The 27,461-nt window shown below is 37.8% G+C and overlaps 1 protein-coding gene across 7 annotated transcripts in view; it reads left to right on the top strand.

Moving 5' to 3' along the window:
• Positions 1 to 27,461, top strand: part of Nrg3 (neuregulin 3) — a 1,164,783-nt gene that overhangs the window by 859,146 nt on the left and 278,176 nt on the right. For all 7 annotated transcript variants that reach the window (XM_060390919.1, XM_060390917.1, XM_060390915.1 and 4 more), the window contains exon 3: positions 27,355 to 27,428. In XM_060390919.1, coding sequence (XP_060246902.1) covers positions 27,355 to 27,428 — 74 coding nt within the window. The remainder of the gene's footprint in view (positions 1 to 27,354; positions 27,429 to 27,461) is intronic.

Genomic DNA, 27,461 nt, shown 5'->3' with positions numbered 1-27,461 from the left:
ATGTATATGTATGATATATGTATATATATGATGTATATGATATCATATATACATGTAGCATTTCAAACACAGAACTATGTTACTGTCTTCATTCATAAGCATAGTAAGCAGAACTCAAGATGTTGGCTCATTTCTGTCTCTCAAGACTTAGGGCACAGTTGGGATTTAAACCTTACCAGCATGTCCTGTCTGCTTCCCATACTCACACCCTGCATTAGGCAGTGAGACCTGTTCTGCTATCTATCTGACAGTAATGGGGCCATGTTGACAATAGGGCCACACAGCAACTGCTGGGTTGTGATGAGTTTTATCTTGGAAAAGATAATGAATACTTAATGATTTCCTGGTGTATTCTGCTACTCCCTGCCCTGGGAGCTGGCCGTAACAGCTGATTCACTTTATGAAATCGGGTCAGATAAAAAAAAATCAATAGATTGAAGTGTGGAAGAAAAAAAGTACATCAGCTGCAGGAAACAAATTGCTCTTAAAATTTGCCTCTATAATTCCAAAGCTTAAAGCAAGTTATTTTGAAATTGAAGTAATAAAAAGCAATATTCAAGAAATATACCAGAATTAAAAGAGTATAGGGCACCAGTGAAACCTAACACACAGGAATGTGTTTATTTTAGGGACGTTCTGTTTGAAAACAAGAATGTGAGAGTTGGAGAGCCATGGGGAGAAGCCAGTAGTAACTGAAGTGAGTATTAAAGGAAGCTGAACACACAGCCTTGATCCCTGGGATCTAGAGCTTAGCAGTTTCAGACCAGACTTAGATATTAAAACCATCAGAAATAATGGTTTGCTACTAGCCCAGGTGGTACCCCTGTCTTTATCTCTTACTTGAAAACTGATAGCACATAATCACAATCATTTCTAAGTGGTTCCTTGACTGAGTCACACCTAGTGAGTAGTCTTTTGTAAAAACTGAGTATTCGTTGGAAATAGTAAAAAGAAATCTACAGAAGATGGAGATCCTGGTGATAAAGAGTTTAAGTCTTAAACCATGATGAGTTGCATAGAGTTAAGGAAAGTGGCCTGCATGTATTAGTACTCTGCCCAAACCTCTTTCTGATTCCACCGTGGAGAGCTTTGGTTTGTGTTGCTATTCTTTTTCTAGTTTTTGTTGTCCATTTATGGATTTATTGAAGTCTAAATAAAGGAGTGAGACATAGTTGGAAGAACACGAAAGAGGTTTTATTTAAGTGTCGTAGAAAGAACATTTTTAAGTAGTTGATTATGATTACAGAGCTTGGAAGGATTATGATAGTGTATGTTTAATTTTCAGTGCTTACCATTTACATTGGAAGATTAAAACTTGGAGACTTTATCTTACTAAGATAGTCACTTAGTTTTGTTTGACTGTTTCAAATCTGAACTCAAGAACCCTATCTTGGAAAAAAACAGTCCAACCCTCCTAGGAATGGTAGTTTATTTCATCCTATTATTTTTAACAACACTAGGCACAGGGCTTGAGAGCCTGTGTTTGGAATCCTGTCAGGACCTTAGAGCCATAATTAATGCAGGGTTATCTGACACCATTTCGTGAGTCATATTTAATTCCTTGAACAAACATTTTTGGGTTTTATCACTAATGTTTTGCCAAGTCACTTGCTCCACTACATTACACCAAAAAAGCTTACACTCCTGGGCATTTGTCCCAGATTTTATATCAGGGACACTTGCCTAAAATACCTAATTGTTTTGGAGGAAAATATTACAAGGTCATCGCAACTTGTTGGAAACCTGTATTTAGCCATGGTTTTGGTCTTAATATTTAATTTCTATTTCTGTTTCCAGTAGCTTATATATCAATTTAGGATGATTTTGTTTAAATACTATCATTAAATAGGCTAGTGTGTTCACCTGGTAATACCAGCTGAGCTGCCCTTTAAAAACTGTTTTTAAAACATACATGATTTAGATCTCATCTGTCACTAAACAAACTCCATGATTGAATTCAGAAAGATTTTCTACAAAATAAAAAAAAGGAAAAAAAAAAAAAGAAAAATATTCCTTCATCCTACTTCTGTTTCCTGTGTGATGTTAAGGAAAAGAAGCCATTCCTGTGAAATTTTAATGTGTATCATTTGATCTTCATCAGACTGGACTGCTATGAATATATCGTGACACTGAGTTAGTGTTAGTGTGTCTTAAATTCTACCCTCTTAGCTCTCTCATATCATGTGTGACAGTGCTGCATCTACACTACTGGTCCACACATACACATGTAAGTGCACACACCATCACAACCACCATGCCTTAACCCAGTCCTCATTTCTCTTTTGGGAAGCACTATGCCAAGATAATATCTATGGCATGCTGCCCTTAGCTTCTGTCCAACATGATATTCACATGATTGAAGAAAAGTAGCAATCACACTAGCTATACAACTACTGGTAAACCTAATTCTTCTTTTTAGCTTACAAGCACATCATTTACTTTGCTAACAACCAAGAAATATGCTAGTATACTTTGTGTTCCCTAGTCTAATAATGTCACCAAAGGAGACAGTTTCATTGCCTGGGCTTGTTTTATTATTCTCATCCATGTGGGAACTTGGTAATAAATCTTCATGGTTTTATATCATGACACTCCTAGTTCTATTTCTGCAAGTCTGTTTTTGTCTTTTTCAAATGACTATGTGTGGAAAACTTCCAGCCCATTATCATCTCTCACATATCTTTCTGCAAAAGTTACTTCTTTATTAATTTCAGTGGTGTTTGTAATGTGTTTGTTCTTAAATAGTTGCTCATTCAAAATATTTAAAATATTTGCATTTGATATTTGATTTATCTCATAATCTTGTTTTGATCAATTTCTTAAAGTGTTCTTTATACAAAAGTTGCAAGAAAACAGGCTAGTCTTCCATATCATGCTCATATCACAGAACAATAGAAATCAGGTAAAAATTGATTATAATAATCACAAGTAATTAGGGAGCAGTTGGCATTGAACAACAAAAAATTCTACTGCATATACAGTTAGCCAGCAGAATATGAGAACACAGAAGGCAGAATTCATCAAAGGAAGAAAGTGCAGAATGGAGAGAAATGGAGATCTATGGAATTTAAATCTATTTTTCTTAAACAAACATGCTAGCCCAGTGATTCTCAAGCTGAGGTTCTTGACCCATCTAGAGGTCACCTAAGACCATCAAAAAACATAGACATTTCCAGTTCCCATCATTTACCTGCAAATTTCATGACTTCCTTGTTTTTTCTCGCTGAGTAATATTCCATTGTGTAGATGTACCACAATTTCTGTATTCATTCCTCAACTGAGGGGCATCTGGGCTGTTTCCAACTTCTGGATATTACAAATTAAGCTGCTACAAACATGGTTGAGCAGATGTCCTTGTTGTATACTTGAGCATATTTTGGATATATGCCTAGCCGTGTTACAGTCATGGAGATAACCTAGAACCCCTGCACAGAGTAGCCTATGGCAGTTCAGTATCCAAGTGGCTTCCACACTAATGTGGACAGGGACTGTCTCTGACATGAACTGATTGGCTTGCTTGTTGGTCACCTCCCCCCGAGGGGAGAACAGCCTTACCAGGCCACAGAAGAAGACAATGCAGCCTGTCCTGATGAGACCTGATCGAGTAGGATCAGAGGGAAGGGGAGGAGGACCTCCTTTTAAGTGGACTGGAAAAAGGACATGGGTGGGGAAGAGAGAGGGTGGGATTGGGAGAGGAGAAGGGAGGGAGGTACAGGGGAGATACAAAGTGAGTAAACTGTAATTAATAAAAATAAAAAAAAAACATAGACATATCCTTCATTGTCACTCCAGCTATTAACCCAGTGTCTGATCCAAATTGATTCTCCCTAATCCCTGACTAAAGTGACAGGGTGGGATAAAAGACAGCATGGTGGTGGGTGTCACTGTGCCTAAAGAGACCCTGATTCTGAGGACTACTGCTGAGTTCCCAGCAACTGTAGTGCAAGGCATCCTTGGGAGAAGTTTCTTCCTCTATTTCATTTTTACTTATTCTTCATAACTGTAGCAAGTTACAGTTATGAAGTAGCAACAGATTAGGAAGGTTGAGAACCACTGCCTTAGGTCCTTCTGATACCTGTGCAAAACAGAGGTTGCTGGCAGTTAAGCAAATGGGTACATGAGATTCTGTTACTGTTCTGCCCAGTTCACGAACCCCAAAAGACCAGGAATAAACAGACTCCGCTGTAAATACATGAGGTTTTTTTTATTATAAATCATTACAAGCTGCAGCTTGGGCTCACACCCCCACCGCTAAAGCAGAAGAGCCGAGAGCCCTGTGCTCAGGTTAGTTGGGTGATATATAGATTCTGGTCCATCCCAGCATGCCCAAGGCAGGGGCGATTCCTGCGTGGCAAGCATCTATTGGCCAAGATGCTACATTTTGAATTGATTGGCTATAGAAAAGTCTCCAGACCATTAATGACCTGGTGTCCCTCCCTAGAGGGATGGGCCAGTTTCCTAGCAACTGTGTCTCTAGTGGGTGGGGAAAGAATACAATAAGGCGGGTTCTTCCCCTTGAGGCATTGTTGGACTTTTCCACCCACCTAGTTCAGGCCTTAAACTTTAATAATAACTGCTGGTTTTTAATCTTTTGGTCTCTCATTACACTGGTATATCCCCTTCCTTTTACTGCAATCCACCCTCCCAACATCACCGTTCGTTCTTATAAGTTGTGAACCCCACAATGTTTCTTTTCCTGTTTAGAGACGGTAAGAATCTCTGCCCTCAAAATAATTAATCAATGCTCCCTAGAAACCCTTATGTGCTCTTGCCTAAGGAAAACAAAGCAAATTTGGAGATAACTCTTATCCTTACTATCTACTTGAATCTGAACAAAAGAAAACAAATCACTTTTCAGAGAAAAAAAAATCTATACTAGTGATCCTTGACAAGATAAAGCTTTGTTCTCTTCTGGTATTTGCATGATGGCACCTCAGGCTGTTTCCCAGTTCTCACTCACTTATCAGAGCAGCACAATGCCCTTGGTGACTATAGGAACAACATAGAGTGACTGTGTATGGCTTTACTGCTTGTGTTTTTAGGAGTCACCACAGGACAAGCTCAGCCACTAACATACCTCATATATGAACATCTAAAAATTATTTTTCAAGGTAAAAATTAGTGACTGCATTAAGTTTATTCTCAATAATGACCTAGCTGATTAGATTTGGATTTAGAATCTGTGCCTCTTTAGAGCCCCCTATTAACCTCAAGCTACAAGAACTGCCAGAACCTTGTTGTGTCTCCTACCTAGCAAGCACCCCTCCACTCCCTCATTCTTGGGGTTTTCTCAGTCCACAGCAATTAATGTCAACAATTTGTAAGCAGGCCCACCTCAGGGATTTGTGGCAATCTCCTCAGTATGAGTAGCTCATTAGAGCAGGAATGCTAAATGTGCCCGGTGATGGGTAGGGTAACAGAAGGCATGCCTCCCCAAAATGACACATGCAGCTCTCCGGGGAGACCTGGGAAACTTGAAAACGCTACCAAGAGAATTGTTTATTTACCATTTAGGAATTATTTACCATTTAAGGATTCTTGTGTGCACTATTTTGTGTGTTTCAATCATGTCCCCAGGGTGAAGTAATTCTTTACAAATATCAGGAAAGTTTGTCTCAAATTTCACAATGTTTTGGTGAAATAATATAGTTTACAATTCCTTAAACACTTTCTTGCAATGACTACTATGCAAAACCACTCCTCAAGCATGCAATGATTATTGGCACCTTCATTGGGGTAGCTCAGACTACTCTCAAGAAAACTTCAGCAAGGTGGGACCTGTTGAAATTCAAGAAAAGAGGGTTTAGAGAGGGCTATTAAGAAGGTGATATTTCAACCCTTCCTTCCACTCCTCTCTAGGTATGTGTAATTCTTCCCCAGGTCTAAGGAGTCTGGCTGTTCTAAGGTGTGTAGAGGGTGACAGTTATTTGTAATAGAGAGGTTGGGACCTGGTGTCATTGTCCATGATGCCTTAGGACTTTAAAGTGATGTGGCTATTTAGGTGCCATCTGTGTTCCTGTAAGAAACCCCATGTCCATAGTTCTGTGAGTAAACCTAATATATTAATCGATTTACCCGTATGGACTTTGGTGGAGTTATGATGCTGAGTATAGAATGAATAGATATTTGCTTGTTTTCCTAGAAAAAAATTCACATTGCAACTGGATAAACCACCTTCCTTCCTGTGAGTATCTGTCCTGGGCCAGATAGCTTATTCCACCACAAAAATATTCTTTCTACGAGTGTTTCTCCTTTAACATCATACTTTATAAACATAAACACTTAGATGACATCAGAACCATTATCTTGAATATTTTATTCTGAATACACAGTCAAAAAAAAAGTACAAATTTGAAAAACGTTTTAAATTATTTAAAAAACCCCACAAATACCTTTATGTCCAGTATCGGCTTCACGATATAATTATTTACGTATTAGATTCAGGTCCTTTTGACAAAAATAAAACAAAAATACTATTGGTCAATTTTCCCTTTCATCTTCTTTCTTCTACAAAAGCCATTATTATAAATCAAAGAATATTTGATTCTGTGATGTTTTTTTTCTGATACTACTTCTAGCTAGTTTGAAGATTTTTGGCTTCTGACATTATCAGGTTAAATATGATGTATCTAGCTGTGTATTGATTGGTTTTATTATAAGAGCTAACAGTTGCCTTGGACCGGATTTTCATTAATTTGTTTCTCAGCTGTGCCTAAAAATGATTACTGTACTTTTAAATTTGCTTTATTATTAAGTGATATATTGTTTATATATCTAATTAACTCTCAACAGCAAGGGTTGCTCTACTTCTATGTTAATAATTAATCTCAGCAAGCACATTGAATAACTTCAAAACACTTAAGTGTTTTTCTTAAATTCTACCTGAAGTAAGTTTTAAGGACTGCTTTTTTTTTTTTTTTTTTTTTTTTTTTTTAGGATTCTGATGCTTCACATATTTTGAAGATCTGATTCCATTTGATAAAAGTTCTATTTTCTGATTCTCTCTCTTCATGCACCCCACCCAAATGTTAATTGCCCTGCTGTCTTGCTGCTCATCTTCTTATTGTTGTCTGCTTCTCTCACAGCCTAGGAAGAGCCATCTGACATGACATTTAGGAGACAATGACTTTAGGAAGAGCAGGAGATCTCAGAACCAGCTGCAACTCACATCTGCGTCCTGAGCTCTGCGTTACTATATTCTTTTTCTCTTCCTAGGCCTCTAGAACATGCACAAAACAGTGCCCAATCTAACATCCACTAGCCAGTTCTAGATTCTTACATTTAAAACATTTTCTGTCCTTTTAGACAGTACTTTCATACCTGTAATTCCAGGACCTTCTCATTCTTTTTCTATGACTTTGATGCCAACATTTGTTGGAATGAGGACTCATATGATCTTTCACAAAGTCATGATGTCTGATTTCATTCTTCAGTTCCGTGGGATTGCCTCCATTCTAGTAGGGAGACTCTCAGACCTTGGGTTTACAGCTGATTAATTTAGGGCTAAAGGACCATAGTGTGTTATGCATTTCTGTTTCATGTTTATTTTGGTCTTTAAATCTGAAGGCTGGTCTTAAGCACTGAAAATAAATAATTTAGAGCAGAAAGAATTCTGAAACAAAAATTCTGTCCATCTTTGACCAGAAGTCAATAGCCCATTGCTTTTATTACAGACTTTGTATCCTGTCATATTTCTAAATGGCGTGTTTGCTTATACAAAAAATACAAAAAAAATATTTTTATATTAATTACAGTTTATTCACTTTGATTTCTAGCTGTAGTCTCCTCCTTTATTCCCTCCCAATCTCACCCTTCCTCCCTCATCTCCTCCCATGCCCCTCCAAGTCCTCCAAGTCCACTGATAGGGGAGGTCCTCCTTCCCTTCCATCTGACTCTAGTCTATCAGGTCTCATCAGGACTGGCTGCATTGTCCTCCTCTGTGGCCTGGCAAGGCTGCTCCCCAATCAGGGGAAGGTGATCAAAGAGCCAGCCACTTCGTTCATGTCAGAGACAGTCCCTGGTCCCCTTACTAGGATACTTGGATACTAAGCTGCCGTGGGATACATTTGAGCAGGGGTTCTAGGTTATATCCATGAATAACCCTTGGTGGGAGTATCAGTATCAGAAAAAACCCTGAGCCCAGATATTTTGGTTCTGTTGCTCTCCTGTGGAGCTTCTGTCCTTTCTTTTTTTTTTTTTATTTTTTTTATTTTTATCAGTTACATTTTATTAACTCTGTATACCAGCTGTGTCCCGATCCCTCATTCCCTCACAGTCCCTTCCTCCCTCCCTCATCTCCACTGTGCCCCTTTCCAAGTCCACTGATAGGGGGGACCTCCTCCCCATTCATCTGATCCTGTTTTATCAGGTATCTTCAGGACTGGCTGCAAAGCCCTCCTCTGTGGCCTAACAGGACTGCTCCTCCCTTCGGGGGTGGGGAGACCAAAGAGCCAGTCATTGAGTTCCTGTTAGAAATAGTCCCTGTTCCCCTCACTTTGGGAAACCAATTGGTTACTGAGCTACCACAGGCTACATCTGAGTGGAGGTTCTAGGTTATATCCATACATGGTCCTTGGTTGAATGTTTATAGCAGCTCTATTTGTAATAGACACAACCTGGAAACAACCCAGATGTCCATCAACGGTGGAATGGGTACAGAAATTGTGGTATTTTTATACAATGGAATACTACTCAGCAATCAAAAAGGAGGAAATCACGAAATTTGCAGGCAAATGGTGGGATCTAGAAAAGATCATTCTGAGTGAAATATCCCAGAAGGAGAAAGACAAACATGGGATATACTCACTTATATAGACCTATAAGATATGATAAACATAATGAAATCTATACACCTAAAAAAGATAATCAATAGAGCAGACATGGGGTAAGATGATCAATCCTCATTTAGAAAGACAGATGGGATGTGCATTGAACGTACGACAGGAGTCTACTGAGCGCATCTGAAAGACTCTAACTAGTAGTGTTTTCAAAGCAAAGACTCATGACCAAACCTTTGGCAGAGTACAGGGAATCATAAGAAAGAAGGGGAGTTAGTCTGATGGGGAAAGGATAGGAGCTCCACAAGGACCAAATATATCTGGGCTTCTGTCCTTTCTATGTCCCACTATCTCCCCCTTCTTTCATAGGATTCCCTGAACTCTGTCCAAAGCTTGGTTAAGAGTCTCAGCATCTTCTTTGATATACTGCAGGGTAGAGTCTTTCAGAGGTCCTCTCTGGTAGGCTCCTGTCTGATTTCCTTTCTTATGGAACTTCAGCATGAGTGTCGGGGCTCACTTGTTGGAATTAAGATAGAAAAGGAGTTCCCAGGCAGAGAGCACATCACACTGAACATAACTTCATGTTGTCACTACTTTTGCACTAGTTTATATACTATTACTCATATAATTTGCTAGGATTGAGAACTGACTCTTACATGTGTTAGGTATAAAATGCTTTCTAACTTGAATTCTTATCACTCTAATTGGTAGAGTTAACTTTAAAGATCTTTTTTTCTTATTGTTTCTTTTATTTGTTTGAATTTGATGGTGACTCATTGATTTGCTCTTGTTTATTTCCACCTTAATGTCTTTGTGTTTTCTTGCTGATCTTTTTTTTATAGAGCTGCATATACATATGAAAAATGGAATTTTTGGTTATGTATTGCAATGTTGATCTGCCTTTTTATTTCCTTTAAAATTTATTTTTATTTATTTATATATTTGTATTTTATGTGTATGGTGTTTTAACTGTGTAGCTACACGCCATGTGAGTGCAATGCCAAAAACCACCAGAAGAGGGCATCAGATAATTTAGAACTGTAGTTGCAGAAGTTGTGAGCTGACCTGTTATGTCAGGAAGTGAATCTGGGATCTCTGCAGGAGCAGCAAGTGCATTAACCTCCGAGCCATCTCTCCAGTTCTACACTTACTCTTTTTTTTTTTTTTTACACTAAGTTCCAAAGTCTTAGAGTCTACTGTTAGGAATTCTGCTGGATTCAATTTTAAGTATAAATAGTTTCTCTTTTATGTATAACTTGGGAAATTATTTATAACCTAAATTTATGGTGATCTCTTCCTCCTATGATTTCTTTTGAATTTATTTTATTCCTTTCACACGTAGGCATGTAAAATATCTAGGTTCCTTGTTGACTATAGATGAGTGCACTGGGGACCCATTGCTCAGTTCTGTATCCCATATATAAGGTCATCTCTCCTCCACCCCATCACCTAATGCTACCTAACACCATATAGATCCTTTACAGCTCTATCGTCCATCTATTTCCTCATTATTTGCTGTCAGTATACTTAACACAACAGATTTTGCTTTTCTTTATTAACAATGTTCACGTTCAGAAGTACAGATGCACCTGAACTAGCACTGCACTGAACTTGAAAGACTGTTTTCCTTATTCATTAACTCATTTGACATTCCACTATTCTGTAGAGTTTAATTTGAGTTACACATGCACACATGGATATATATACATATATATATGATCTACACACACCCATATATGTGCACGTATATATACATGTGTGTGTAGATCAATTTGAGAGAATTACCAATTTTTAATGCTCTTACTTCCACTTGGGAAAGTGACATTATTTATACTCTTTCTTCATTTATATCATTTATATAAATCATGTTTAGCTCCTTCATGGTATGTTCCATTTTTTTCCTCAAAAGAATCTATTCTCTTTTTGGCTAGTTTTATTCCACAGTCATTGGTACTTCTGGCTGCTTGAGAGATATTGATCATTTAAATATTTCCTAGGTGTTTATTTTTAGATATAGAAAAGTAGACATTCTAAACACTTACCATTTGGCATGATTAAAGAGATTCATTTTTAATTGTAAGAGCTTAAGTTGTTATAAAGAAACTACTAACATTGAAATGTAACAAATTGGTGTCTTACAATGTTTTCTTGGCTTAGACCACTAGTATAATTTAATTGAAGCTTTTAGAGCAGGCATACATGGTTTGTGTGCCAGTGTGAAGGAAAGCAGCTTATTTCCCCATCATGTTATGGTAGAACAGTGAATAACAAACCTTAGAAAGCATCAGAAACCCTTGCAGGGCCAGGCTAGCAACTTGCTGTTCTCCACCTTTGGAGTTTGAGTCAGTGAGTGATGCAGCTCTTTGCTGGTTACTAGCAGAGTCTATAGCTGCCTCTGAAAAAGAAACCTGGAGGAGTGAGGTGGAACCACAGCCACCAGAATGTGTGGGCTGTGCTGGAGCAAGAGAGGCCGCAGAGATGGCGTGCTGGTTAGGTCAGTACTCACCATAAATGCCACAGCAACATCTCAGTGGCTTGAGTGAGAAAGCCAGCCAGGAGGTGGCTGCTATAGGTCATGACTGAGAGTTTGGAGGGTGGCAGGAGGCCAGGAGGAGAATTTTTAAATGCTATCCCAAGTCATTTAGAGACTTGATCTGAGAAGTAAGAGAATTTGCATACCTTACCTTGCATATCTCAGTGTGGAAAACAGATACCGAGGACCAAGGGTCAAGATAGAGACCTCAGAAGTGCCACACCTGAGTTTCGGCATTTAGTGGAGGTTTCGACATAGCTCAAAGGATTGCCTTGAATTTATAGCTTCTACTTTTGTGTAAAGGGTGGGAAAGAAAGGGAGAGAGATCACAGATGTTTCCAATGCCACAGAAATGTCCTAAGCCACAGAAAGTTTGCTGAAGTCACCCGAAGATACGTCACACCTGACCGTGAAGAATTTTCTTTTACTAAGGAATTCTTATGAAGAAACTAAACCGTCCTCTAAGTGTTGCATATTAAAAACTAGAGAGGAATTACTTATTTTGTATTTGGAAGCTTGTGTTTTTAATGGGTTGTTAAGGAGGTATGGTCTGGGGAAGTAGGGTATGTCTCTACTGATACTAGCACTGGGATTCTGGTCTGTACATGAACACAAACACACACACTCACTCACTCACCCACTTACTCAGTCAGTCAGTAAAAAGCTGCAGTAAAAAGTGGGATGCATGTAGGAGTAGAAAGGGGCTTGGTGTCAATCTCAGCACTTTCAACAGTCTTCCTGGTAACTCTTCTGTGCTGATGCTGAGCTACAGTGACAGAAAAGCATCTTTTCCCAACACTTTAAGTTTTCTGAGTCTCAGTTAGGTTAACTACTAAACTCAAAACAAAATAGAAATGTCACAGGGTAGCCACTTGATAATATAAATAAAATGCATATGTGAGAACTATTGACATTTCCAAAGTTCAGTCAGATAGATGCCTTGAAGGATATACAATGCCACTGAAAAGGTTAAGTTAAAAACACTCTTTGCCAGTTTGTGCAAGTACAGCAGTCTCCATTGACCAAGTACTTTACAAAGTTCGGGTGGCTGGCATGTCTGAGATAAGGGTGACAAAATGAAGGATGTGAGTGACAGTCTTCTTCTAGGCTACAGACTGTTTCTTTTCATTATGTATCCTGTGCAGAAAGAGATTGTGAGACATTAGAATTACGAGAGCACTGGTCTTATTTATAAGGTTCACTCTCCCAATATGATCACTTTTCAAAGGCTCTGCCTCCAAGGACCACCCCATGAAGATGGATTTGTCAGCATTCAGAGAGGATACATACACAGAAGCACACCACAGAAGATGAATTTATATTGTTTTTATATGAGGACAATTGTAAAAAAACAAAAACCCGAATAAGCAACAGAATAATTATGTACTGACCTACTGCAGGGAGATCTAAAGAACAGAGGTTTTACACATTAGTGTTCAGCTCAGTTTACAGAGGGAGGTAGCTTTACACATGCAAACATATACACATGTTCTTCTCCATTGAGAGCTAGCACTCAGAGTCAGCACTGAAATTTTTGTCTGACCAAAATCTTTTTGTATGACCAAAATCTTATAGGGAAGATTTGGAATTTAGAGATTCAGTGTTCAGTGTTCTGCTGGTGGGAACTAGGAATGAAGTCAGTTGTAGTCAACTCTGATGAGATATGCAATTATTTTTTTGGTCCAAACCTAAATGAAACCTTGATTTATTTTATGACAGGCACTTATAATTACAGAGGAAGGTGTTAGGAAGAAATCAGGGACCCAAGAGACTTAGTACTCTGCTACCTACTTCTTGCCTAATAACATCATGGTAAGCAAATTAAGTTTGAAACTGATTACCACTGATTGCAAAGCTCTTTATATGTAATTTAAAGGATCCATAAAGAACAACTGGTGGTCTAGTTGCCAATATAAATTATCCTGCAACAGAAAATTTGAATGCTTTGATCCCTAAGCTGTAGATATACAATGCTAAAATATTTTAGGAACCATTTTTTTTTTAATTAAAGAAAATGGTTTCTATTTAATCAGTGAAAAGAAACTCCTCACTATGCAGCCATGTATTCCTTGAGTACAACTTATCCTTTGCTAGTTACTTCATCGGGTAAGGTGAGCTGACAAAGGATCCAATGAAGGAATACACCTTCGGAAGTGTAGGGTCGCATACCATCATCCTAAACCCTGAAGTTACTCTGTGTGACCTCATTCTCCTTAACCACTGAGCCATCTCTCCAGCCCCCGACCTCATTCTCCATACTGACAATTTTAAAGAAAAGAAACTCATATTTAAGTAAACAAGGTTTTGATATCTTCTGCTTCCATAATCTCATCCAAGTTCATGGGTGCATATGTGGAAAGAAACTAGGAAAAGGCCTTCTTTCTAGACAGTTACAGTCCCTTCCCTACCTATGTATCCAAAAGTCTTTATGTGTATCAAAAGCCCCACAATGAGAGACCAAACTTACTGTTCCAAGGTAACAATTACTATATGTTAACTGGCATTACATTTCCTTTTCACTCAAAGAGAATTTGTCCAGGCATTTCTACAGGTCATTGCCATGCTTCTCTGATTAATCTATTTTCAGTGTCTCTGGAAAAGGCTGACACCTGCATGTAAAGCTGTTCAAAATACATTGTATACATCAAGGACGCAGTCACCTTCAAGATGTTTTCTCCTGTGTTGTTCATTGTCTGCTCCTGTTTCCTAGCAATAAGTCCTACTAATACTGACCCTTCTGCAATGTAGATGGACAACTCCGGGCATAGAAAATGAAGCTTTCCAGTGCTCAGAAATAAAAGGTCATGGTCAAAAATCCCAGCGAAAAAATAACAGCATCAGTTCTTACCATTTTTGTGACATTATCAAACTTCAAAATCATTTTATACCTCTGATTTTATCTTTAAAGCCACAAATAAAATAAAGGTGACCCAAGACTGTCAAGGGGAATGTGTAGCCAATTATGTTAAGTGTCTAGCATGCAATTTGAAAAATAGAAAACATTTGATGAATAAAACTTCTCCTTTTTGTGTATCAAGTGATGTAGATTACTTCCAGGAGCCCCAGTCTCTTCTTACTTACTCTAACAAATAAGTTTTTTTTTTAAGTACTAATTATAAACTGGACTAATTATGTTGTAGCCTTGGGAAGTTTTTAGAATAGGTCATTAAAGTTGTGATCAGAATTGTTGTATGATTTTTTTTTTTTTAGAAAAAGGGCTGATAATAAATCCCCCAGAAACTTTTGTATGATGTAACTTTTTATTTGAAGCCAAGAAACAGGATGAGAACACTAGAGCTTTTCATCTTCAAAAGAGTGTAGAAGCCGCAAATAATTAGTAGGCTCTATAAATGTGCTAGGCCAGGGCGATTAGCTGTACTGGTAAAGGGGAAAATGACATTTCAGACAGAAAAAATAATCCTTGCCCCAAAGTACTGAGAGCAGTGTGTGAGAACATACAAGTGTGGGCCTGTGAGTATTGTCATGTGAGTTGGGAACATTTGTGATCAAGGAACACACAAGCTTGGTTGCAAATACTAGTGGAGATCTGCAGTGAGAGTAAGGTAAAGGTTTTCTTTTTAATGTAGTTTAAACACAAAAAACACAAGACCTGTTGCCTTAAACTAAATGGAGAAAATGGTCTTTGGCACTAATGTTATAAAACCATGCTTGATACATGAGTGTTTATTATTGGACCTCCACAATGATCAGTTCCTCCTTGGGTCAAGCCAAGTTTCAGTAGTCATAATTCGAAAGAAAGAATACATTTTCTCGAGTGTGTCCATACTTTGTTTTCCTAACTATTTCTCTGTAAACTATGCAATATAAATACATATGTAAGACTATGTAGTTCATAGACTGGTACTATACCACTTTATATAAGAGACTCAAGCATACTCGGATTGTGAGGTCAACAGAGTTTCAGAGCCAGCATTAAAAGTGACAGTGAAGAAAAACTATATCAATCTAAACATACATGTTTATGTGTCTATGTCAGCATACAAGTGTGGACCATGTAGAATATTTGGCCATTACTGCTCAAAAATTACTTGTCTGTTCCTACTTACGCATCCTGTCTTCAGATCAGCATTCTATGTGAGGAAACACTTTTTACCATGTACTCTTGAACACCAGCCAATGGAAAGCACTAAATCTGAATGCTTGGTTTCTCCCTTTCCGTCTCTGTGTCTGTGATTCCTCTCCTACAACAACTAGGTTTATTTGGGGCTGCATCTTCTGTCTGGTAGAACAGCTTGCACATCAAGTACTCTCCGATTCTCTCACTGTTTCTCTTTCTGTGTGTTTCTATCTTTGTCTCTGTGACTTCATCAGTCTTTAATATAGTATAAAAACAATTTCACTCTATGTTAATTTAACATTTTCTGTTGAGTTTCTTACCATTATTCACCTGTGCCATAGTCTTTAATTGCATATTCTTGATTTAATGATGTTTCTGTATTCAAATACAGATGTAGGCTTCTTAGCATACATAATTTTAATTGATTATTTATATTGAGAGGTTAGACTATTTTAACATATTAAATTAAAATTCTTATTGAATATCATGTTTGTTTTTCTTTTATCAATTTCAAACTCTATTAATTTATGCCATCAACTGGCAATTAGTATATCATTAAGTTTTATTTTCATTTTTTGTTATATTGACAATAAGTGTAAAATGATAAGCCATTCCTTACTAAAATAGTTAATAGACCACAAAACTAAAGAATATTCATAAGACTTAGGATGGTCAAGAGCATCAAGAAATGTGAAAACACAGCCCCAGGTGTTGGTTTAACTGTGACAGTAATAGGACTTTGCACACACTATTTCCAAATATCCTGGGCACTGAAGTGCATTTCTGTGAGCTCCAGAGCCCTCCCCATGAAATGGTTGTAGAGTCGCCTTCTTTTCATCACAAGCTGCTGTGAGAGTTATTTCATCTACTTGTGTAAAACTTTCAGCACATGCATGCTTGATGTAAGCCTGCAGGGAAGCTGCTCCTTGCTTTAACTGCTGTTATAAAAAAAAAAAAAAAAAAAAAAGGTACTTTCTAAAAACACTTTCTAGTCAATGCATTCTAAGATAAACACAGAAAGGAGCATCAGGCTGGACCCCCTCTGTGCTTAATGCTTCTAGAAAGTAATCATAGGATATTTAGTGATTTTTAAGGCATCTTTTGAGCTTTCACTTTAGCTTGCCAACCGCCCAGTTAAGTACTGTAGCAGTGTGAATGAGAAATATCTGCCAGAGTCTTGAGCATCTGACTCCCTTGTTCCCAGTTGCTGTTCATGTTTGGAGAGGGAAGTGTGCATTGACAACACCGGAAGTTGGCTCTGTGCTGTGGGTCAAGATGTTAGCCCTCAGCTCTGAATTCCAATAGTCATGCTCTTGTTCTGCCAGTGTGGACTCTTGTCTTTCTGTAACTGTAAGCTGGAGCAAACGTTTTCTTCTTATGTTGCCCTGGTCATGATGTTTACCACAGAAACAGAAAAGTACATAATAGTAGTATCATTCTTCTGAATTCCACTCACCTGCTCCTACTCCTCATGTGTGTATCTGTGTATCTGCGTGTGTGTGTGTGTGTGTGCGTGCTCGCATGCGCGTGCCTATGCGTGCCTATGTATGTGTGTCTGTGTGATTTTTTTTTTCACTATCTTGTTCAAGTCAGTAGCTTTGATATTATCATGCTGTTTTAATCTTAGCTTTGACAGGAAGGTGGAATAAGAGAGGCAAGTAGGAATGCAGCCAGTTGAATTATACTGGCTTCTCTACCCAAAAAAAAAAAAAAAAAAAAAAAAAAAAAAAAAAATCGTTGGAATGAATTGGAGAAGTCTGGCATCAGGCATGGTATACAAATTTAGGAATGTCTTTGATTTTTAGAAGAAATCCTGAAATAGCGAAAAGCACCCTCAATGGGCCCTGGACCTTGTTCTGTTCCATATGACCTTCGAAGTCTTACCCAGGTCTCCAGTTCTTGTTTCAGAACTTCCTCTGCTATACAGTGTGGCAGTTAGAGCGGGCGCTTTTTATGATTTCTTCTCTATAGCATATATACATTGGGTATAATATGTGCACATGCATCTGGTTTAATTAAGGTAGTCTGTTTTTTGTTTTAATACATGTATAAACACACACGTGTGTGTATCTTATAACATAATATATTATTGGGGAATTCTATTTATAGAAAGTCTAATGAAAATAGCACAGTTTGATAAAATCAGTACAACAAAAACCCTAAATCATATTTGAAAACTAAATTGTCTGCCATATCCTATGCGCCATCACTAGGAAGCCTATTTTCACACTGAAAATGCATAAATGCTGTCTGGGGCAATTGCTCTGATTTCCAGCATCTACATAAAAGCCCAACACAGCAGTATACCCATCTTTAATCTCAGTGTTCCTAGTGAGAGATGGGAGATGGAGGCAAAAGAATCCTTTGAAGCTCAGCCTGAAACACGAAGGCAGACACCATGCAGAAGTGCTTCTCAGGCCGAGCAGCCAACTCCTGGGTGGCTCTCCCACTCCCAAGGCCTACCTCCTCATTGTAACATCTGCCCCAACACAGGCAAGCATACCACACACTCTTCATTTGAGATTTTTCTTTTTTCTTGTTTCATTTTCCAAATAACTCTTTATCTTGAGCTTCTGTGTTGCTATTCTAGAGTACCGCCATTTTCAGTAAGTTCGGTACCCACACCCTGTCTCTTCCTTCTTTTCTTTACCTAGATGATGATGATGATGATTTTCCAAAGTTTGTCTCAACAACACTTCAGTGTGTTGAATAGCATAATTAAGAGAGTGGGTTTTTTATAAAACCTACTTTGTTCTAGTCACATAGTTACATTACTTCTTCCTAACAGGTTTTCAGACTCATACTGATTATGTTTAACTGATTATCTATTTACACCTAAGAGCCTAAGTTATACTTTTATTTTTTTAAGCCCAGATCCTGCTTTAAACTCTAATCAGTCTGAGTTACACGAAGCATTTTAAAATGAAATCATTCCCCATTCAGGCCAAAGCTTCCTTCTTGCTGATGAATGTCATATAGAATGAATGTTTATATCCTTTTCCCCTCAGCAGTAAATAATTTATCACACAAAAGACATCAAGTATTGTAAATTCTGATCAAAGCTGCCCACCTCCTCCAGTCTGCAGAAATGTTATTCCCTGTTAGTTGATTGGACAATATCCTGGGAGAAATGGGAAATTGTGCTACTGAATTCGGGCTCTATAGCTCAAGAGGCTTTTAAAAACAATCTGCATTTCATGTAGAACTTTCTTTCAATGACATGTAAACTAAAAGTCTTTTTTTTTCCTTCCCAGTCTTAATTAAATCAGAAAGCTCTGTGCCTCTCTCAGCTTGCTCTGTGATGTTCGTAATGGGATTCATGAATGACCCTGTGTGGCTACTTCGCCCCCTTTCCCAGGGAGACAATAATTATTACCACTTCTTTTGAAACATGCTGTGGGTGGTTTATCAGTTCCTTTGTTAATGAGCTGGCCTTTTCCTTTATAATGCCAATCATAGGGACACCTTTTAAAGAAGAAGATCTCTCTGCTATATTTCTCTTCTGATTCTGCCTTATCAAGCTGTGTACTCTTTTGCCTCAAGGAATCACCCACACAGCCCAGACAGAACGAGGCTAGTTTCCTTGATCTGTCTCTCTGTTTCTCTGTCTCTGTCTCTCTCTCCCGTGAATGGCATACTCTCACCATCTCAGCCCCTAACAGTGAATTCCAGAAAGAACAGTACAGCTCTCCACATGGGTCTCTCCTGGTGTCTGATCACCGATTGTTGCAGTCGTTGCCCTGTGTGACACACTTGTGAACACTGCTTTTCAAATTCAATAGTACATGAGTATTAGAAAGAGCCGAAGTGAAGTGAGCTGAGGAATGAAATAGGAAGAAGTCCTTTGACCCTTTCATCTCAATGGGGCTACTGCTCAGCAGCTTGTCCAGTTTAATTTGATGTTATGCAAAGTATGCTGGTGATCCGATCAATACAGTCCCCAGCACTCTATTATAAAGAGCATTGCCTCATTTGATCATCATCTCTCTTCTTAAAGTAACCTGTCAGTGCTCAGGTAACTTTCTATGGACTGTCAGTGCTCAGGTAACTTTCTATGGACTGTTTAGGTTATTTTTCTACCACATAAGTTTGCCCAAGTTAACAAATAAACCAGAGTATACAAAGTTATACTTGGACTTCATGGAAACAATGAATAGAATTTTAATTTCAACCTCATGAGTCTCATGTGCCATACACATAAAAGTAATCATGTGTATCTGAAATACAAAGTAAACTAGCATTTTTATTTTATCTGGACACTCTGGGCCTAGGGGAATTCATTTTTGTGGCCTTGTCTGGTTGGTGGATATCAGTTCTGCACCTTGGTGTCTATATTGGCCAGAATTGTTCTTACCCCTTAATGAAAACTTTAGTTACTCCCAGTGATGGTACGTGAAGGTAAAGCTATTAGGAAATAACTAAGGTTAAAAGATATCTTAAGAGTAGGGCCATAGTCATGTAGGAACATAGCTTCAGGAGTAAAAGTATCTGCAATTCCCAGAAAGAGACTTCACCAGATTCCCACCATGCTAACTGGTTAATCTTGGGTAGATTTTTTTTTTTTTAAATTTCAGATGTGGTAAAAATCAAATTCAATAGTACATGAGTATTAGAATTGTATGCAGTTCTACATAGTATTTGTATTCCGTCATGTTATATTATTTTCCGCATTGTCTGGTACCTCCATTCTATGTTACATGTTTTAGGTTTGTAACTGAGTTAGTAAGGGAAAAGTGAAGGTCAAGAACAATTAGGGTGATGCAACCACATTAAACACTAAATGTTCGTTGAGATAGAGGTGAACACTCCTGGGCAATGACTTTCCCAGAGAGACTGTGTCATACTCAGAGGTAAAATGATAGGATTTAATCAAATGGTCACTGGTTTATGGGCCACTGGTTTGATGGCAAATGATGAACCTAGCCAGGTAGCTGCTAGAAGCATAGCCAGGTGAAGACTGTAGGGCTGTGTTATCACACATTTGCTATTGTGTCTCCTCAGTGTATCTCATATTCGTCACTCTTTTCCTTTGTTCCTTGGTGACTGAATGTATTCTATTTCCTGCATCTAAGTAGAAGACTTAAAACTTTCACATGAAATCATAGCAGTTTTAAGTTAAGGAATTGGTCTCTATTAGATTTCATATTCAAAATTTACCTGAAGGGATGAATTGTAAAATGAATCCTAGAGTTTTCTTAAGATTTTGGATACAATTTCATTAGTCAGAAATATCAGAGTGAAATTAGAAGAATCAGTTTCATCAGCTGTGTTGGGAAGCCTCTAAACTAATAAGGTATTGCAGTAATATGTTGATAAATCTTTACATTGTTGAAGGCAGGAGCTACACTGAAAGTTACACAATCTCAACACTAAACTCTTTCCTTTACAGGCAAAAGAACTGTAGAAAGGCTGTATCCATAGCTAATCAGTAGATAATGTTAATACCAAGTGGTTAACTTACAGATCTTTCTGTCTTAATTAGTGTTCTCTTTTAAATAAGATCACTTAATTAAATTCTCAGTTCAGCTAAAGAAAGCTTACACTTTAATCAATGTTACAATATTCTCTGTGGTCAAACCCACATTTTAGTTTCAGTTGAAGACTGACTGGGGACATGAATTTGTTCTAAAGACATTAATGCTTTAGAGCTAGGCTGCAGATTCTTAGGGAGAAAAATTTCTGGCCTATCCATCACATTTATCATTCAGATCAAGCAGCTTTTAGAATCATGACTCCTCTGTATCTATTTTCTCTTTATTTTGATTGAATCCATCCTTTGTTTTCATTTGGTTGGTTAATTGGTTAATTGGTTTAGATTTGTTTTCAATCCAGGGAGTTTGTCGTTATGAAGGGTCATCAACATTGGTATCCCAGCCCTACGCTCCTGGGAGACCACCTTTCTGCTCTGTTTCTAAACTCAAGTTTTTAAGTTCCAAATGAGCAATATTGTAGAAGATGTAGCTGTTTTCTCTAAGCTGGTTCTATACAGTTCGGTGATGTACACAGTGGGTACAGTTTTTACCTGTGATGCCCAATGGACAGAAGCAAATTCTTGTATCATGCTTGAAAATATCTCATTGTTGTTATATTTTCTTTATCTATTTTCCCTCGGTTATTACTAGGTACTTAGTCAACCACATATCAAGGCTACTGTAAATAACACTACAGTGAATATAAGCAAGCAAATATCCTCTTAGCATGCATTTTTGTTAGAATGTTTCTAATTTCAAATTATGAATAAAAAAATTTTATTAATCTTTAGTAAATTTCTCATGGGGACTCTTTCTAGCTATAGGTAATAAAGATTTTTTAAATGAAAAAGTTTATCTTTATGTCATCAATGACACTGTTTTTGTTAAGAGCATTTTGATATTGGGTAATTTATAAATTTAGATCTAGCACTTTTAAAATAATAGATTTAGTTTATGGTATCTGAACTATATTTCCAAGTATTTAATTTTGTATGAAATGTAAAATTAATGACAATCTATACATTGAACAAATTTCTGTGGAAGGAATCAGAGGGTTCATAGATAAGGCAGAAGTTTGAAATCAATTCATTGTGTTTACAGGGAGTATCATTCTTGTGGGATCTTGAATTAGTGTAGATAACTGATGTATCTGCTCCCTTTCTAAAAAGGCTGGGATGACAGTTTAAGGAACATCAAAATTTAGAATCAATAACAATAGTTAATGTCTAGAATTACTGTTATCTTCATGGATGAAGGAGATTAAGCACTCACTAAATACTAGATCCAGGATTCAGAATCATGTAGTGCTGTAGTCACTCAGCCCCCAAATACTAAATGTATTCATAATTGTCACAGAATTTTTAACAGAGATTGCATATAATCCAGGTATTAAAAGTATCTTGAATACATTTTAATTGTTCATATATTCTTCTTTTTGCATTATCTGAAGGCACAAAGGAAATTTTTTTCTAGATATAAAAATAGCTAGATCAGAAGTATAGTAATCAACTTTGTATTATTTTTTTCTTATTATTTTGATCATCTGATTATACTTGAGTTGAAATTGAGAAACAATGTCACTAAATAATATTTTTGAAAGGTTTCTTCATAATAACTATTTTTTAAATAATTTACTCACTTTGTATACCAGCTGTAGCCCCCTCCCTCATCTACTTTTGGTCCCACTCTCCTTCTCTCTTCCCCCACTATGTCCTTCCCTAGTCTACTGATAGAGGAGGTCCTCCTCCCCTACTATCTAACCCTAGCCTATTAGGTCTTATCAGGACTGGCTACATCCTCTTTCTCTGTGGTCTAGCAAGCCCACCTCACCAGGAAAGGTGTTAATGTATATAAACTTCATTCAGACAAAAAATAAGTGAAAAGTCAGGATAGAAACTCAAGTTTTACCAATTATGAAATGAATGAGGAAGATAGGTTATGAAAACCATGTGTTGGATAAAACATCCATGCATGTAATTGGGTCATATATGAGAATGGAGAAAGACAAAAATGAGAGAACAGTTCAGGTGAGCAAAACCTCCTTCCACTAAGAAATGAGAAAATGAATTTAGGAGGAAGAGAAAGTGAAAAATGCACTTCACATGGAGGTACTTTAAATTAAATTATTCTATCAAGGAGCTAAAATTAAAATTCTGGAAGCATTAGATAGTTAGTAAAGACACCTGGAAAATTTTCAGCTTTTACCTGTAGTCAATAGAACAATTGGCTCAAACAAAGAAACTGCTGTATGAGAACTATATGAAAAGGATGCAAATGGTGATGCTAGTAGTTGGGCTGATGGCTGCAAGAATTGGCTTAAGCCAACCAAAGATGGCAACTCCTGTCGAACACACTACTTTTTTATCGATTAATTTTATTCTATGACAATTTTGTATGGATATATGGGGCATTATGGTGATTCTTGCCCACTGCTCTTTATATCTCTTTCCCACCCGTTATCTACCTTCAAACGTCTATGTAGTTCTTTCCCTACATTTATGTCTTTTTGTTTTATTTACCAGTTCCATGACCATTCATGGGTTTGGAACTAATTATCAGAACCAAATCAGCTTACCTTTGGTTAGACAGCTGGATATGATAACTGTTCCTGCTCTATTAACAGCCAGTAGTTCATTAGTGGGGATGGGCCCTGTGATCCCCTCCCTGATCTGGGATTGGCTGTTGACAGAACCAGTCTTATTCTGGCCCATCAACTGCTTTAAGATCACTGTGGATTGATTGTGTCATACTCTGAAGCCAGTACATCACTGCTTTTCTGCCCAGCTTCTTGCTCTTATTTTTTCTTTTCCTATCTCTGGGCTGTTGCCTGAGACGTAGTGGGGGGAGCTTGCACTTGTCCCATTTAGAGCTGAGCACTCAACCCTCACTTCTTCTTTAGCCCTTCAGCAACCACGAGTCAGTGCAGTCAGTGCATGCTTTGCTATTTACCACCCCGACATCGCAGGGAAGTGAACCCGTGTCAACTGGACTATTTAAAACTTTTTCTTTTGGGGTCCCTGCACATGCAGTCTTGATAAATTGGTCATTTCTGTTTCACCATGCCAAACAAAACAAGTACTGAATTCTAGCCAAAGATAATGTGTTTTGTTCTTCCTCATCTTGGCTGGTATCCATGGCTCTACTGATTGTCCTTTTTATTTTTTGTTTTGTTTTGTTTTATTTTGTTTTGTTTTTTACTAAAACTAGCCACAGGGCTTTTTTCTTAGGGCAATGTAGAGGAGAGAAAAATAATATGAAAGGATGCTTGTGATTTCAGATGAAACTTGACATGTGGAAAGAAGAGTAAAGGCAAATCTGAGTGTGTGAGGAAGAGCAGTCATGTGTACATTTGAAATGACACAATCTTGTTCTCTGGGGAGATCAGTGCCATGTGGTACCTATGCTCATAATTGGCTAGACCTTGCAGACACTGGATCTGGGTTTGCAGAATGTGCATCTCTTTCCTCACTCTGTGTCCACCATTGCTGGTGGCCAGTCTCTCTTATTACAGGAAACAACCATAGTTACGGCTACCTCTTTTCACCTGCTCTACTTGACTTTGAATGTCCCCCACCATGTGTCTCCTTCTCATGGCTTTTTATATTTGAAAATAAAACAAAATACTTTTTAAGAAGTTACAGTTTTCTAAAGAGACAACTTCTTGAGCTCAGAGTAAACATGGGGAATTTGAAGCTAATTTGCCCACAGGAAAATATCTCAGCTCTTGCAAACCAACTTTGCTTTGTGGTTATTTCACAGTTGGTAATAATTCTCTCATTTTCTTCATGCAACCTTTTGTCAACTCTGGCTGTTTCCTACCTGAGTTTGCAAAATCAAAACTTGACTGTGAAATAACTGAACAATATTGTGTTTTTAATATACTGGCTGTGATGCAGGTTTCTAAAAGAGAAATAAATACAGAGAACAAGTGGACTGAGTGAGGGTTCAAAGCAAAGTAGAGAAGAAAGTGAACAGATAGTAACCTAGCTAAGGAAAGATTTGTGATTTTTAAAAGAAAATCAAATTTACCACTAAACATTATACATACACTCTTAAATGCCACTCATTATATCATGCTTTAAGATGAAACCAATTTTCTGCTATATAAATGACCTTTCTGTTCTTTATACTCTGTTTTCCAAAAACAAAACCATAGCTATTGCCATCTTCCAAATAAGGAACAGAAGGGATCCACACAGCATCACCAGAGTCACTCGTGTAACAGAGGTGTGTTTGAAGACTTTTTCCCCTCTGACACTTTAATATTGCCAAAGATCCAACTCAATTCATCGGCAGTCCATGCTCACAACATTCCACCTTTATGTTTGGATGAGTCTGAACTTATCAAGGTGATGCATGTGTGATTTTTAAATGAGAAATTTATGTGTTTTTTTTTTTCCAAATCATAGCACCAATTGGCAGGGAGCCTGCATGTACTTGTCTCTTTCCTAACAGAGAAGGGCTTGCTGTGGCTGAGAATGTGGCTGTGGGGCCCATGCTGGGCCATGTAGCCTGAGCAGAGCTGCTATCCTACCATCAAGCTCTATCTGCAGCCCACAGATGTGAAGCCAGCTTTACACTTTTCCTTTTGCCCAAAGAAGGATAATACTGTAAGGTGGGCTCTGATTCATGGTCAGCTGTTTTAAGACTAGAAAAAAATTGAAACTTTTTCTTTATTTTCTTTTCCACACACTAATGGAATAATGTATTTTTAGTAATGACAACCCTTTAAAACACAAAGCAAAAAGAAATAAATAAGTAAACAAACAAATAAAGGCACTTCACTTTAAAAGCTGTCAACCCTAGGATGCCATTTTCACATTAAATAAACATACAAATAGTTAAAGGGTACTTAATACCTCCTGCATGAGTTGGAAATAATGTCTCCAGAAAGTGGGGGTATATGATAACACATATCCAAGGCATAACTCACAGTCACCTGGAAATGAGGGTTGAAGTGACTTGACATTGACAATTCTGAATAAGAGTAAATATCAACACCGGGGCAGCTTTCAGAAAAGGGAACTTTATCTTATCACAGGTATGTTTCAACCCAAAGGATTGTCTGGCTGACTTTTTGTCATTACAAAGCCAGCCATCTGCCCACTTTATTTCTAGCACAAGAAGATATATATATATATATATATATATATATATATATATATATATATATATTATTTTAAAGCTATGAAGAGAAAGATAAATAAATTTGTAGGCATCTGAGACTTCTGTATACACATAGTAGAAATCTTTGCTCTCAGTCGATTGGAAAAACTGTCAGTACTTCAGTGTCTCGTTTTTAAAAGGTGTTGAAGAAAGCTTGTCAGATTACTAGAGTTCCAATCTGGCTCAAAAGGAAAGGCAGAAAATGACGTAGGTGCCTTCGGTGTAGCAACCCTCTTGAAGTAAGCCTCATCTCACACTTTGTCACACTCAGAAAACAAAGCGCATGACAGATGAAGAATCCATAGCCCCCCCACCCCCTGCCAGCAGAAACATATCGTGGAATACTTGTGTCAATTTCATAGATTTCTATCAAACAGATGACTGTTTCTTTCAAATCTGATTTTCCTGTCAGCAGCCCAGTTTTTCCTTCTATGAGTAAGACAGATTCATCTCCGTGGTGACAATAGTGACTCCTCTGCTTAGCTCCAGCATAACACATTAAACAAGCATCTACATGAGGCTTACTTAAACATACTGTCCTCCTTGAAGAGACTGTACCAAGGTAGTGTTTTGGGCCTTCGTTACATTTGTTGCTTGAACTGGCAATAGATATGTTGCTGTTGTCTGAGGTTGTCCTGTCATCCTGATTGATTGACCAGGTGAAAGCAGCAAGACTGAGGGTTAGATATACCTCCTTCCTGCTGCTTCCCCAGCCTCAGCAAGTTACTCCCTTGGGATAGTTGCTGTAAGAATGCCTGGTGGAGACTAGGTACTTTGCATATATTTTCTAAATGTAACTGAGCAAACAGAGAAACCTAGTTACAAAGATGCCCCTCAGACCTTGCCAGGTGAAATGCTGGTGCTTGTGGCAAAGAAAAGGAGCAAACTGATAAGATACAAAGTAATAACACAGTAATCATAAATCTGTAACTGCTATGCTGTATTCGAAAATGTGTTGTGTAAGAAAAAAAAATGTGTTTTGCATTGTTCCTGAATGCATTTGGAAACCACATTAATGTATACAGACGCGTGCACCTGCTACCAGCTTTGAACTAGGATAACCACTACCCACACTACTGAGAGGGACGTTTGAGCTGTTGGTGGATTTGTTCCTCGGATATTGCTTTTGCAGTTTTAATTGCAAATCTGTTTTCTTCTGGTTGTTTCTGTTGTTTTGAATCTGCCTGTGGATATTGGGAACAGGCAAAATCAAATACTAAAGGCTTAATAGACTATTCTCACTTCACTCTTTGTGCTTAATCTGCTTGCTGAAATCTTGAATCTTTCACAACTACATGCATACATTTTTCATTTATCCCCTCTTCTCAGGTGCAAAGAAGGCTACCAAGGAGTCCGTTGTGATCAGTTTCTGCCGAAAACAGACTCCATCTTATCGGATCCAAGTAGGTCAACTCTTTTTCTTCTCTGTAATGGGA

The sequence above is a fragment of the Meriones unguiculatus genome, chromosome 9, assembly GCF_030254825.1.
Source record: "Meriones unguiculatus strain TT.TT164.6M chromosome 9, Bangor_MerUng_6.1, whole genome shotgun sequence".
NCBI lineage: Eukaryota > Metazoa > Chordata > Mammalia > Rodentia > Muridae > Meriones > Meriones unguiculatus.
This window is presented reverse-complemented; position numbering and strand designations above follow the sequence as displayed.